The sequence below is a fragment of the Entelurus aequoreus genome, linkage group LG05 (assembly GCF_033978785.1).
Source record: "Entelurus aequoreus isolate RoL-2023_Sb linkage group LG05, RoL_Eaeq_v1.1, whole genome shotgun sequence".
NCBI lineage: Eukaryota > Metazoa > Chordata > Actinopteri > Syngnathiformes > Syngnathidae > Entelurus > Entelurus aequoreus.
This window is the reverse complement of record NC_084735.1, coordinates 18,096,091-18,111,823: the sequence shown is the minus strand read 5'-3', so window position 1 is coordinate 18,111,823 and position 15,733 is coordinate 18,096,091. Positions and strand designations below refer to the sequence as shown.

The 15,733-nt window shown below is 36.4% G+C and overlaps 1 protein-coding gene across 2 annotated transcripts in view; it reads left to right on the top strand.

The window, feature by feature from the left end:
* The window catches only part of nkain1 (sodium/potassium transporting ATPase interacting 1), a 51,344-nt gene extending 44,004 nt beyond the window's left edge, over window positions 1-7,340 (top strand). For both annotated transcript variants that reach the window (XM_062047254.1, XM_062047253.1), the window contains exon 8: window positions 6,454-7,340. In XM_062047254.1, the coding sequence (XP_061903238.1) occupies window positions 6,454-6,463 (10 nt within the window). In that variant the 3' untranslated portion in view covers window positions 6,464-7,340. The remainder of the gene's footprint in view (window positions 1-6,453) is intronic.
* Window positions 7,341-15,733: the final 8,393 nt, after the last annotated feature.

Below are 15,733 nucleotides of genomic sequence, written 5' to 3'. Positions count from 1 at the left end.
ACTCGCTTTTTTAGTTCATTTTGCTAATTTTTTTGTTACCTGATGCATGCTAACGTTAGCAGGCTGACATTTTAAACAAATTACACCTCAGAGTAATATATTTTGCTACTTGGTGTAGGTAAAAGCTAGCATTTTAGTATGCTAACAGTAATATGTTAGGTATTTTAGATAATTTAGCAGATATACGCCTCAATTTCATATTTTGGTAATTCACTAATGCTAACTTTAACCATGCTATTGTTAGCATACTTGCTTTTTTAGCACATTTTGCTCATTTTTTTTGTTACCTGATGCATGCTAATGTTAGCAGGCTAGCATTTTAATCAAATTACACACCTCAGAGTAATATATTTTGCTACTTGGCGCAGGTAAAAGCAAAAATTTTAGCATGCTAACAGTAATATGTGAGCTATTTTAGCTAATTTAGCAGGTACACACTTCAGTTTCATATTTTGGTATTTCACAGATGCTAACTGTAAGCATGCTATTGTTAGCATCGTACTTTAAGCATGCTCGCTTTTTTAGCCCATTTTGCTCTTTTTTTTTGTTACCTGATGCATGCTAACGTTAGCAGGCTAACATTTTAAACAAATTACACACCTCAGAGTAATATATTTTGCTACTTGGTGTAGGTAAAAGCTAGCATTTTAGTATGCTAACAGTAATATGTTAGGTATTTTAGATAATTTAGCAGATATACGCCTCAATTTCATATTTTGGTAATTCACCAATGCTAACTTTAACCATGTTATTGTTAGCATACTCGCTTTTTTAGCACATTTTGCTCATTTTTTTGTTACCTGATGCATGCTAACGTTAGCATGCTAGCATTTTAAACAAATTACACACCTCAGAGTATTATATTTTGGTACTTAACGCAGATAAGAGTTAGCATTTTAGCATGCTAACAGTAATATGTGAGCTATTTTAGCTAATTTAGCAGGTACACACTTCAGTTTCATATTTTGGTGTTTCACTAATGCTAACTGTAAGCATGCTATTGTTAGCATGATACTGTTAGCATACTCGCTTTTTTAGTTCATTTTGCTCATTTTTTTTGTTACCTGATGCATGCTAACGTTAGCAGGCTAGCATTTTAAACAAGTTACACACCTCAGAGTAATATATTTTGCTACTTGGTGTAGGTAAAAGCTAGCATTTTAGTATGCTAACAGTAATATGTTAGGTATTTTAGATAATTTAGCAGATATACGCCTCAATTTCATATTTTGGTAATTCACCAATGCTAACTTTAACCATGTTATTGTTAGCATACTCGCTTTTTTAGCACATTTTGCTCATTTTTTTGTTACCTGATGCATGCTAACGTTAGCATGCTAGCATTTTAAACAAATTACACACCTCAGAGTATTATATTTTGGTACTTAACGCAGATAAGAGTTAGCATTTTAGCATGCTAACAGTAATATGTGAGCTATTTTAGCTAATTTAGCAGGTACACACTTCAGTTTCATAGTTTGGTGTTTCACTAATGCTAACTGTAAGCATGCTATTGTTAGCATGATACTGTTAGCATACTCGCTTTTTTAGTTCATTTTGCAAATTTTTTTGTTACCTGATGCATGCTAACGTTAGCAGGCTGACATTTTAAACAAATTACATCTCAGAGTAATATATTTTGCTACTTGGTGTAGGTAAAAGCTAGCATTTTAGTATGCTAACAGTAATATGTTAGGTATTTTAGATAATTTAGCAGATATACGCCTCAATTTCATATTTTGGTAATTCACCAATGCTAACTTTAACCATGTTATTGTTAGCATACTCGCTTTTTTAGCACATTTTGCTCATTTTTTTGTTACCTGATGCATGCTAACGTTTGCATGCTAGCATTTTAAACAAATTACACACCTCAGAGTATTATATTTTGGTACTTAACGCAGATAAGAGTTAGCATTTTAGCATGCTAACAGTAATATGTGAGCTATTTTAGCTAATTTAGCAGGTACACACTTCAGTTTCATATTTTGGTGTTTCACTAATGCTAACTGTAAGCATGCTATTGTTAGCATGATACTGTTAGCATACTCGCTTTTTTAGTTCATTTTGCTCATTTTTTTGTTACCTGATGCATGCTAACGTTAGCAGGCTGACATTTTAAACAAATTACACCTCAGAGTAATATATTTTGCTACTTGGTGTAGGTAAAAGCTAGCATTTTAGTATGCTAACAGTAATATGTTAGGTATTTTAGATAATTTAGCAGATATACGCCTCAATTTCATATTTTGGTAATTCACTAATGCTAACTTTAACCATGCTATTGTTAGCATACTTGCTTTTTTTAGCACATTTTGCTCATTTTTTTTGTTACCTGATGCATGCTAATGTTAGCAGGCTAGCATTTTAATCAAATTACACACCTCAGAGTAATATATTTTGCTACTTGGCGCAGGTAAAAGCAAAAATTTTAGCATGCTAACAGTAATATGTGAGCTATTTTAGCTAATTTAGCAGGTACACACTTCAGTTTCATATTTTGGTATTTCACAGATGCTAACTGTAAGCATGCTATTGTTAGCATCGTACTTTAAGCATGCTCGCTTTTTTAGCCCATTTTGCTCATTTTTTTTGTTACCTGATGCATGCTAACGTTAGCAGGCTAACATTTTAAACAAATTACACACCTCAGAGTAATATATTTTGCTACTTGGTGTAGGTAAAAGCTAGCATTTTAGTATGCTAACAGTAATATGTTAGGTATTTTAGATAATTTAGCAGATATACGCCTCAATTTCATATTTTGGTAATTCACCAATGCTAACTTTAACCATGTTATTGTTAGCATACTCGCTTTTTTAGCACATTTTGCTCATTTTTTTGTTACCTGATGCATGCTAACGTTAGCATGCTAGCATTTTAAACAAATTACACACCTCAGAGTATTATATTTTGGTACTTAACGCAGATAAGAGTTAGCATTTTAGCATGCTAACAGTAATATGTGAGCTATTTTAGCTAATTTAGCAGGTACACACTTCAGTTTCATATTTTGGTGTTTCACTAATGCTAACTGTAAGCATTCTATTGTTAGCATCGTACTTTAAGCATGCTCGCTTTTTTAGCCCATTTTGCTCATTTTTTTTGTTACCTGATGCATGCTAACGTTAGCAGGCTAGCATTTTAAACAAGTTACACACCTCAGAGTAATATATTTTGCTACTTGGTGTAGGTAAAAGCTAGCATTTTAGTATGCTAACAGTAATATGTTAGGTATTTTAGATAATTTAGCAGATATACGCCTCAATTTCATATTTTGGTAATTCACCAATGCTAACTTTAACCATGTTATTGTTAGCATACTCGCTTTTTTAGCACATTTTGCTCATTTTTTTGTTACCTGATGCATGCTAACGTTAGCATGCTAGCATTTTAAACAAATTACACACCTCAGAGTATTATATTTTGGTACTTAACGCAGATAAGAGTTAGCATTTTAGCATGCTAACAGTAATATGTGAGCTATTTTAGCTAATTTAGCAGGTACACACTTCAGTTTCATATTTTGGTGTTTCACTAATGCTATCTGTAAGCATGCTATTGTTAGCATGATACTGTTAGCATACTCGCTTTTTTAGTTCATTTTGCTCATTTTTTTGTTACCTGATGCATGCTAATGTTAGCAGGCTGACATTTTAAACAAATTACACCTCAGAGTAATATATTTTGCTACTTGGTGTAGGTAAAAGCTAGCATTTTAGTATGCTAACAGTAATATGTTAGGTATTTTAGATAATTTAGCAGATATACGCCTCAATTTCATATTTTGGTAATTCACTAATGCTAACTTTAACCATGCTATTGTTAGCATACTTGCTTTTTTAGCACATTTTGCTCATTTTTTTTGTTACCTGATGCATGCTAACGTTAGCATGCTAGCATTTTAAACAAATTACACACCTCAGAGTATTATATTTTGGTACTTAACGCAGATAAGAGTTAGCATTTTAGCATGCTAACAGTAATATGTGAGCTATTTTAGCTAATTTAGCAGGTACACACTTCAGTTTCATATTTTGGTGTTTCACTAATGCTAACTGTAAGCATGCTATTGTTAGCATGATACTGTTAGCATACTCGCTTTTTTAGTTCATTTTGCTCATTTTTTTGTTACCTGATGCATGCTAACGTTAGCAGGCTGACCTTTTAAACAAATTACACCTCAGAGTAATATATTTTGCTACTTGGTGTAGGTAAAAGCTAGCATTTTAGTATGCTAACAGTAATATGTTAGGTATTTTAGATAATTTAGCAGATATATGCCTCAATTTCATATTTTGGTAATTCACTAATGCTAACTTTAACCATGCTATTGTTAGCATACTTGCTTTTTTAGCACATTTTGCTCATTTTTTTTGTTACCTGATGCATGCTAATGTTAGCAGGCTAGCATTTTAATCAAATTACACACCTCATAGTAATATATTTTGCTACTTGGCGCAGGTAAAAGCAAAAATTTTAGCATGCTAACAGTAATATGTGAGCTATTTTAGCTAATTTAGCAGGTACACACTTCAGTTTCATATTTTGGTATTTCACAGATGCTAACTGTAAGCATGCTATTGTTAGCATCGTACTTTAAGCATGCTCGCTTTTTTAGCCCATTTTGCTCATTTTTTTTGTTACCTGATGCATGCTAACGTTAGCAGGCTAGCATTTTAAACAAGTTACACACCTCAGAGTAATATATTTTGCTACTTGGTGTAGGTAAAAGCTAGCATTTTAGTATGCTAACAGTAATATGTTAGGTATTTTAGATAATTTAGCAGATATACGCCTCAATTTCATATTTTGGTAATTCACCAATGCTAACTTTAACCATGTTATTGTTAGCATACTCGCTTTTTTAGCACATTTTGCTAATTTTTTTGTTACCTGATGCATGCTAACGTTAGCATGCTAGCATTTTAAACAAATTACACACCTCAGAGTATTATATTTTGGTACTTAACGCAGATAAGAGTTAGCATTTTAGCATGCTAACAGTAATATGTGAGCTATTTTAGCTAATTTAGCAGGTACACACTTCAGTTTCATATTTTGGTGTTTCACTAATGCTAACTGTAAGCATGCTATTGTTAGCATGATACTGTTAGCATACTCGCTTTTTTAGTTCATTTTGCTCATTTTTTTGTTACCTGATGCATGCTAACGTTAGCAGGCTGACATTTTAAACAAATTACACCTCAGAGTAATATATTTTGCTACTTGGTGTAGGTAAAAGCTAGCATTTTAGTATGCTAACAGTAATATGTTAGGTATTTTAGATAATTTAGCAGATATACGCCTCAATTTCATATTTTGGTAATTCACTAATGCTAACTTTAACCATGCTATTGTTAGCATACTTGCTTTTTTTAGCACATTTTGCTCATTTTTTTTGTTACCTGATGCATGCTAATGTTAGCAGGCTAGCATTTTAATCAAATTACACACCTCAGAGTAATATATTTTGCTACTTGGCACAGGTAAAAGCTAGCATTTTAGCATGCTAACAGTAATATGTGTGCTATTGTAGATAATTTAGCAGGTATATGCCTCAGTTTCATATTTTGGTAATTCACAAATGCTAACTTTAGCATACTCGCTTTTTTAGCCCATTTTGCTAATTTTTTTGTTACCTGATGCATGCTAACGTTAGCAGGCTAGCATTTTGAACAAATTACACACCTCAGAGTAATATATTTTGGTACATGGCTCAAATAAAAGTTAGCATTTTAGCATGCTAATAGTAATATGTGAGCTATTTTAGCTAATTTAGCAGGTATACGCCTCAATTTCATATTTTGGTAATTCACTAATGCTAACTGTAAGCATGCTATTGTTAGCATGATACTGTTAGCATACTCGCTTTTTTAGCCCATTTTGCTCATTTTTTTGTTACCAGATGCATGCTAACGTTAGCAGGCTAGCATTTGAAACAAATTACACACCTCAGAGTAATATATTTTGCTACTTGGCTCAGATAAAAGTTAGCATTTTAGCATGCTAACAGTAATATGTCAGCTAATTTAGCAGGTATACGCCTCAGTGTCATATATTTTGGTATTTCAGAAATGCTACCTGTAAGTATGCTATTGTTAGCATCGTACTTTAAGCATAGTCGCTTTTTTTAGTTCATTTTGCTATTTTTTTGGTTACCTGATGCATGCTAATGTTAGCAGGCTAGCATTTTAAACAAAATACACACCTCAGAGTAATATATTTTGGTACTAGACGCAGGTAAAAGCTAGCATGCATTTTAGCATGCTAACAGTAATATGTCAGCTAATTTAGCAGGTGTACGCCTCAGTTTCATATGTTGGTAATTCACTAACGCTAACTTTAACCATGCTATTGTTAGCATAGCTCCAGTGCTCCTTGTTTAAATGAATTGTTTGAATGCAAATTGGCTGGAAAAAAACAACAACTCTTCTTCTATGTGCACTCCAGCGCTGGTTAATGGATGCTGGCGCCCCCTTCAGGCCAAACCCCGACAGTGCCACTGTGGACGGACCACCATGGTCGCCCCTGATTAGACTCTGAAGAATGGACTTCTGTGTGTGTGTGTGTGTGTGTGTGTGTGTGTGTGTGTGTGTGTGTGTGTGTGTGTGTGTGTGTGTGTGTGTGTGTGTGTGTGAGGAAGATGAAGATGAAGATCCCTGCATGGAACTCAGGGATGAAGCAGCGTGTCGGGACGGAGACAACGGGAGGGGGCGGGACTTAGACCAAGGAGCAGACACCTCTTGTCCAATCACCACTTCCTCACTCCCCACACGTGAGTGTCATACAGTGTTTGTCACGGACCAATCACCTTGCACGCTGCCGGTCGTGGGCGGAGTCACGGGATGGAACAAAAGAAAAGAAAAAGGGTCATTTTTAGAATTGTGGTGATATCAAACTAGAGCAGTCGTAACTTTCCTGCGCCCAAAGCCATCTACTTCCTGTCCCTGTGGGCTACCCGCTGGGGCGATACGACTGATGCCAAATACGATACCCACACAAAAATACCAGAAGTGGGGCAAAAACCGAGGTAACTTGTGCGTGTTTTAAGTAGGGGTTTTTTTTTCCGATCCGATGTTGATCAATAAAAATCATCAATAAAACAAGTGTGGCACGATATCATCTTGAATGTGAAATGTGCAACATGTGCGATACAAGCGGCCCTGCAGCGTGTTGACTTGTGTCTGATATCATGTGCAATACAAACAGTCCTGCGGCGTGATTACTTATGTGTGATATCATGTGCGATTCAAGCGGTCCGGAGACGTGTTTGCTTCTGTGTGATATCATGTGCGATACAAGCGGTCCTGGGGCGTGTTTACTTACGTGTGATATCATGTGCGATTCAAGCGGTCCTCCGGCGTGTTTACTTGTGTCTGATATCATGTGTGATACAAGCAGTCCTGCGGCGTAATTACTTACATGTGATATCATGTGCGATTCAAGCGGTCCTGAGGCGTGTTTATTTCTGTGTGATATCATGTGCGATTCAAGCAGGCCTGAGGCGTGTTTACTTACGTGTGATATCATGTGCGATTCAAGCGGTCCTGAGGCGTGTTTATTTCTGTGTGATATCATGTGCGATTCAAGCAGGCCTGAGGCGTGTTTATTTCTGTGTGATATCATGTACGATACAAGCGCTCCTGCAGCGTGTTTACTTCTGTGTGATATCATGTGCGATACAAGCGGTCCTCCGGCGTGTTTACTTGTGTCTGATATCATGTGTGATACAAGCAGTCCTGCGGCGTAATTACTTACATGTGATATCATGTGCGATTCAAGCGGTCCTGAGGCGTGTTTACTTATGTGTGATATCATATGCGATACAAGCGGTCCTGCGGCGTGTTTACTTCTGTGTTATATCATGTGCGATACAAGCGGTCCTGCAGCATGTTTACTTATGTGTGATATGTGCGATACAAGCAATCCTGCGCCGTGTGTACTTGAGTGTGATATCATGTGCAATACAAGCGGTCCTGCGGCGTGTGTATTTGAGTGTGATATCATGTGCGATACAAGTGGTCCTCGGCGTGTTTACTTGTGTGTGATATCATGTGCAATAAAAGCAGTCCTGCAGCGCGTTGACTTGTGTGTGTGTGATATCATGTGCAATACAAGCAACCCTTCGGCGTGTTTACTTGTGCGTGATATCATGTGCGATACAAGTGGTCCTGCGGCAGGTTTACTTCTGTGTGATATCATGTGCGATACAAGCGGTCCTGTGGTGTGTTGACTTGTGCCTGATATCATGTGCGATACAAGCAGTCATGCGCAGTGTTTACTTCTGTGTGATATCATGTGCGATACAAGCGGTCCTGCGGTGTGTTGACTTGTGCCTGATATCATGTGCGATACAAGCAGTCATGCGCCGTGTTTACTTCTGTGTTATATCATGTGCGATACAAGCGGTCCTGCAACGTGTTGACTTGTGTCTGATATCATGTGCAAAACAAACAGTCCTGCGGCGTGATTACTTATGTGTGATATCATGTGTGATATCATGTGCGATTCAAGCGGTCCTGAGACATGTTTGCTTCTGTGTGATATCATGTGCGATACAAGCGGTCCTGCGGCGTGTTTACTTACGTGTGATATCATGTGCGATTCAAGCGGTCCTGAGGCGTGTTTATTTCTGTGTGATATCATGTACGATACAAGCGCTCCTGCAGCGTGTTTACTTCTGTGTGATATCATGTGCGATACAAGCGGTCCTCCGGCGTGTTTACTTGTGTCTGATATTATGTGTGATACAAGCAGTCCTGCGGCGTAATTACTTACATGTGATATCATGTGCGATTCAAGCGGTCCTGAGGCGTGTTTACTTATGTGTGATATCATATGCGATACAAGCGGTCCTGCGGCATGTTTACTTCTGTGTGATATGTGCGATACAAGCAATCCTGCGGCGTGTGTACTTGAGTGTGATATCATGTGCAATACAAGCGGTCCTGCGGCGTGTGTATTTGAGTGTGATATCATGTGCGATACAAGTGGTCCTCGGCGTGTTTACTTGTGTGTGATATCATGTGCAATAAAAGCAGTCCTGCAGCGTGTTGACTTGTGTGTGTGTGATATCATGTGCAATACAAGCGACCCTTCGGCGTGTTTACTTGTGCGTGATATCATGTGCAATACAAGTGGTCCTGCGGCAGGTTTACTTCTGTGTGATATCATGTGCGATACAAGCGGTCCTGCGGTGTGTTGACTTGTGCCTGATATCATGTGTGATACAAGCAGTCATGCGCAGTGTTTACTTCTGTGTGATATCATGTGCGATACAAGCGGTCCTGCGGTGTGTTGACTTGTGCCTGATATCATGTGCGATACAAGCAGTCATGCGCCGTGTTTACTTCTGTGTTATATCATGTGCGATACAAGCGGTCCTGCAACGTGTTGACTTGTGTCTGATATCATGTGCAAAACAAACAGTCCTGCGGCGTGATTACTTATGTGTGATATCATGTGCGATTCAAGCGGTCCTGAGACGTGTTTGCTTCTGTGTGATATCATGTGCGATACAAGCGGTCCTGCGGCGTGTTTACTTACGTGTGATATCATGTGCGATTCAAGCGGTCCTGAGGCGTGTTTATTTCTGTGTGATATCATGTACGATACAAGCGCTCCTGCAGCGTGTTTACTTCTGTGTGATATCATGTGCGTTACAAGCGGTCCTCCGGCGTGTTTACTTGTGTCTGATATCATGTGTGATACAAGCAGTCCTGCGGCGTAATTACTTACATGTGATATCATGTGCGATTCAAGCGGTCCTGAGGCGTGTTTATTTCTGTGTGATATCATGTGCGATACAAGCGGTCCTCCGGCCTGTTTACTTGTGTCTGATATCATGTGTGATACAAGCAGTCCTGCGGCGTAATTACTTACGTGTGATATCATGTGCGATTCAAGCGGTCCTGAGGCGTGTTTATTTCTGTGTGATATCATGTGCGATTCAAGCAGGCCTGAGGCGTGTTTATTTCTGTGTGATATCATGTACGATACAAGCGCTCCTGCAGCGTGTTTACTTCTGTGTGATATCATGTGCGATACAAGCGGTCCTCCGGCCTGTTTACTTGTGTCTGATATCATGTGTGATACAAGCAGTCCTGCGGCGTAATTACTTACATGTGATATCATGTGCGATTCAAGCGGTCCTGAGGCGTGTTTACTTATGTGTGATATCATATGCGATACAAGCGGTCCTGCGGCGTGTTTACTTCTGTGTTATATCATGTGCGATACAAGCGGTCCTGCAGCATGTTTACTTCTGTGTGATATGTGCGATACAAGTAATCCTGCGGCGTGTGTACTTGAGTGTGATATCATGTGCAATACAAGCGGTCCTGCGGCGTGTGTATTTGAGTGTGATATCATGTGCGATACAAGTGGTCCTCGGCGTGTTTACTTGTGTGTGATATCATGTGCAATAAAAGCAGTCCTGCAGCGTGTTGACTTGTGTGTGTGTGATATCATGTGCAATACAAGCGACCCTTCGGCGTGTTTACTTGTGCGTGATATCATGTGCAATACAAGTGGTCCTGCGGCAGGTTTACTTCGGTGTGATATCATGTGCGATACAAGCGGTCCTGCGGTGTGTTGACTTGTGCCTGATATCATGTGCGATACAAGCAGTCATGCGCCGTGTTTACTTCTGTGTTATATCATGTGCGATACAAGCGACCCTGCGACGTGTTGACTTGTGCCTGATATAATGTGCGATACAAGCAGTCATGCGCCGTGTTTACTTCTGTGTTATATCATGTGCGATACATGCGGTCCTACGGCATGTTTACTTCTGTGTGATATCATGTGCGATACAAGCGGTCCTGCTGCGTGTTTACTTTTTTGGGATATCATGTGCGATACAAGCGGTCCTGCAGCGTGTTGACTTGTGCCTGATATAATGTGCAATACAAGCGGTCCTGCAGCAGGTTTACTTCTGTGTGATATCATGTGCGATACAAGCGGTCCTGCGGCGTGTTTACTTTTTTGGGATAGCATGTGCGATACAAGCAGTCCTGCAGCGTGTTGACTTGTGCCTGATATCATGTGCGATACAAGCGGTCCTGCAGCAGGTTTACTTATGTGTGATATCATGTGTGATATCATGTGCAATACAAGCGGTCCTGCGGCGTGTTTACTTGTGTTTGATATAATGTGCGATACAAACAGTCCTGCAGCGTGTTCACTTGTGTATGATATCATGTGCGATACAAGCGGTCCTGCAGCGTGTTCACTTGTGTATGATATCATGTGCGATACAAGCGGTCGTGCAGCGTGTTTACTTGTGTGTGATATCAAGTCTCCAAGGCATATTGGAAAGTTCCCAGTAAAGAACGTGTCCGCATCATTCAACTTACATCCGCACGAGCTTACCTTCATAAACGATTGTAGCCAACAGGTGTCGCCAAAGACAATTACCACTCCATTTCAACTTCAAGACAGCACAAGTCCATTCCACACAGTTAATAGTAAACAGGTTAGTGTTTTTCTGTTCTCTCTCCCACCCGTTTCACTCGATCCAACATTCCACTCTACAAAATTATAAAAGTTTTTATGGTTCCTGCTGATATCGCGTCGTATCATTATTGGTCAATATCCAAGGGTCCAATATCAGTATCGTATCGGAAGTGGGAAAGTTGCATCCTACCCGTTTACCGACCTGCCACAAACGTCCACGATACATTTATCCATGAAAATATGGAAAAGCTGCAGATGCTGTGTTTGACATGTTTCACTTTCCGATACAAACATACCCATAGGTGCAACATAAACGAAAACTATTTAAAAGTTTGTTTTTATTTTTAAAAAGCATGTAATAAGTTAAAATGGCTCTTTGTAGGCTTTACACTAAATTAATGTATGTTTGAATTTTTTACATCCAATTATGATGACAATTTCATAAAATGTTCATTTTATGTCATTTATCTAAAGTGGGTCTTGAGTTTTGAGGCACTGAATTTTTACAAACTGAACATTTTTTTGCTTGCAAACTTCATTAAAACATGCAAAAATTTTAATTGCATAAAATTTGGTGAGCAAAATGTGTTCAAATGTCAGTTGGTCAAAATACAGTGTGTACAAATGTGTTGCTTCCAAACTCAAAACCCACTTTTGATGAATGAAATTAAATTCTAAAATTGTCAGCATAATTTGATGTGGAAATATTAAGTTTCCAAAATTTTAACGCAAACAATTCTGTTACATATATTCAGTGTAAAAAAAATTCAGCACATAAATGTTCTCAAGACTCAAACTCAAGACCCACTTCTGGTAAACTAAATAAAATGCTATTAAATTGTCAGCATTATTTAATGTAAAAAAAAATATATATATATATATATATGTTAAAAAACAAAACAAAAGTTGCATAAATTCAGGAAAAGAACATTTCAATATTTCACTGAATTAAATTAAAACTAAATTACTTTAAATTAATTTAAAATGTATTGAAATTGGCAGCATAATTCAGTTACATAAATTCAGTGTAAAAAAAATGTAGTACAGAAGTATTTGTTGCTTCAAAACTCAGGATCCACTTCTGGTAAATTAACTTAAATGAAATGAAATTAAATTTGATTTTTTTGTCAGCAAAATTTGATGTAAAAAAAAAATGATGTTCAAAAACACAAACGCAAAAAATTCAGTTATATAAATTCAGTGTAAAAAAAAAAATTCAGTACAAAAGTATTTGTTGCTTCAAACTCTGACGCTACTTCTGGTAAATTAACTTAAATTAAATTAAATTGTATTATAAGCAAAATTTTATGTAAAAAAAATTATGTTCAAAAAACCAAACGCAAAAAATTAAGTTACATAAAATTCAGTGTAAAAAAAAAAAGTTCAGTCCAAAAGTATTTGTTACTTTAAACTCTGAATCTACTTCTGGTAAATTAAATTAAATTAAATGTGATTTATTGTCAGCGGAATTTGATGTAAAAAAAAATGATGTGCAAAAAAACGAACTAAAAAAAAATCAGTTACATAAATTCAGTGTATAAAAAAAACAAAAACAAAAACAGAAGTGTTTGTTGCTTCAAACTCAGGATCCACTTCTGGTAAATTGACTTAAATGAAATGAAATTAAATTTGATTTATTGTCAGCAAAATTTGATTTAAAAAAAATTATGTTTAAAAAAACAAACGCAAAAAATTCAGTACATACAGTAAATTAAGTTTAATTAAATTACATTGAATTAAAATACATTTTATTCAATGTAATTTAATTTATTTGTCAGTGGAATTTGATTTAAAAAAAAATTATGTGCAAAAAACCAAACGCCAAAAAAATCAGTTATATAAATTCAGTGTAAAAAAAAAAAAAAAAAAAGGTACAGAAGTGTTTGTTGCTTCAAACTCAGGATCCACTTCTGGTAAATCAAGTTTAATTAAATTAAATTTAATGTAATTTAATTTAACTGTCAGCGGTATTTGATATAAAAAATATTATGTTTAAAAAAACAAACGCAAAAAATTCAGTTAAATTCAGTGTAAAAAAAATTATTCAGTACATACAGTAAATTAAGTTTAATCAAATTACATTGAATTAAAATACATTTTATTCAATATAATTTAATTTAATTGTCAGTGGAATTTGATGTAAAAAAAATGATGTGCAAAAAACCAAACGCCAAAAAAATCAGTTACCCGTACATAAATTCAGTGTAAAAAATAAATTAAAAAAATACAGTACAGAAGTATTTGTTGCTTCAAACTCAGGATCCACTTCGGGTAAATCAAGTTCAATTAAATTAAATGTAATTTAATTAAATTTAATTGCTATTTCAAATTAAATGTAATTTAATTTAACTGTCAGCGGAATTTTATGTAAAAAAAAAAAAAAATTGATGTTCAAAAAAACCAAATGCAAAAAAATCAGTTACATAAATTCAGTGTTAAAAAAAATTCAGTTCAGAAGTATTTGTTGCTTCAAAACTCAGAATCTACTTCTGGTAAATTAACTTAAATTAAATTAAATTGGATTTATTGTGAGCGGAATTTGATGCAAAAAAAATTATGTGCAAAAAGCCAAACGCCAAAAAAATCAGTTACATAAATTCAGTGTAAAAAAAATTAAATAATTAAGTTCAATTAAATTTAATTGCTATTTAAAATGTAATTAAATTAAATGTAATTTAATTTAATTGTCAGCAGAATTTTCTGTAAAAAAAACAAAAAAAAGTTTAAAAAAAAACAAACGCAAAAAAATTCAGTTACATAAATCCAGCGTAAAAACAAATTCAGTACAGAAGTATTTGTTGCTTCAAAACTCAGGATCTACTTCTGGTAAATTAACTTAAATTAAATTAAGTTGGATTTATTGTCAGCGGAATTTGATGTAAAAAAAAATGATGTGCAAAAAGCCAAACGCCAAAAAAATCAGTTACATAAATTCAGTGTAAAAAAATTAATAAATTAAGTGCAATTAAATTTAATTAAATTTAATTGCTATTTAAAATTAAATTATTGATTGATTGATTGATTGATTGATTAAATTAAAAGAAATTTAATTTAATCGTCAGCGGAATTTTCTGTCAAAAAAAAAAGATGTTCATTCAAACCAAACGCAAAAATAAATTCAGTGTAAAAAAAAAATGCTGTTCCTTAGGCGGGCGTGAGAGCAATTAATTGACCCACCTCCAGTGTTTATTCCTAGGATGAAGGAACATGGCCGCCAGTCCGTTTGGAAAGGATGGGGGATGCAGATGGCTTTGGGAGCAAGCATTAGTGTGTCTGTGGGGAGTGGGTGGCACGGGGCGGGGGTCAGTGGGAATACTGTGCATGTACATAACCTGCCAATGACCAATTTTGTCAGTTTCATTTAAGGGAGGGGAAGGGGAGGGGCTTGCAGTAGTGGACATCTTTGTTTCTGTCCTTCACACCTGTGTCTCGTCTTCGTCTTCTCGCACACGCCAAACATCCGGGCCGAGGCCGGAGGAGCGAAGGAGGGGGACAGGTGTGAGACTAACGCCTCATTTTTGGGGTGTAAGGTACACTTTGAAATAATAAAAACTCACTTTCTACATGACCAGTGAAGCCATTTTGTTCTTTGTTTCACACCCGGGCAATCCAAGCTAGTCATGGCTAAGTATTCTTCAAGCGAAAGCTTTCTTTGATCATAACGTTCAGCATTTCTGAAGCAGCCGTGGAAGCGCGCCAGCCGCCAATTCGCGGAAACATTAGCATAAGACCAGTATCAAGTTATATGACTCTGAGGCTTACACAGGCAAAATTAGCTGAAAAAGCTAGCATGCTAATGTGGTCATGTTAACAGTTAACATGTGTCAAGTACCAAGTTATATGACTCAAAGGTGGACGGCTACAGCTAAAGTGCAAAATTAGCTCAAAAAGCTAACATGCTAATGTCATGCTAACAGTTAACATGTGTCAAGTACCAAGTTATATGACTGAGGTCGGCGGCAGCAAAATTCGGCAAAATAGTTAGCATGCTAGTGTTAGCATGGCAATAGTTAGCACATGCCAAGACCCAGGTTATATGACTTTGGGGTAAATGGTTGCAAAATTAGCAACAACAAAAAAAAGTTAGCATGCTAACAGCATGTGTCACGTACTAAGTTATATGACTCTAAGGTATACGGCTGAGAAAATAGCTGAAAAACTGTAAAATTTGCTAAAATAGTTAGCATGTTAATAGTAGCATGCTAACATTAGCACATGTCAAGACCCAAGTTATATGACTTTGGGGTAAATGGTTGTAAAATTAGTAATTAAA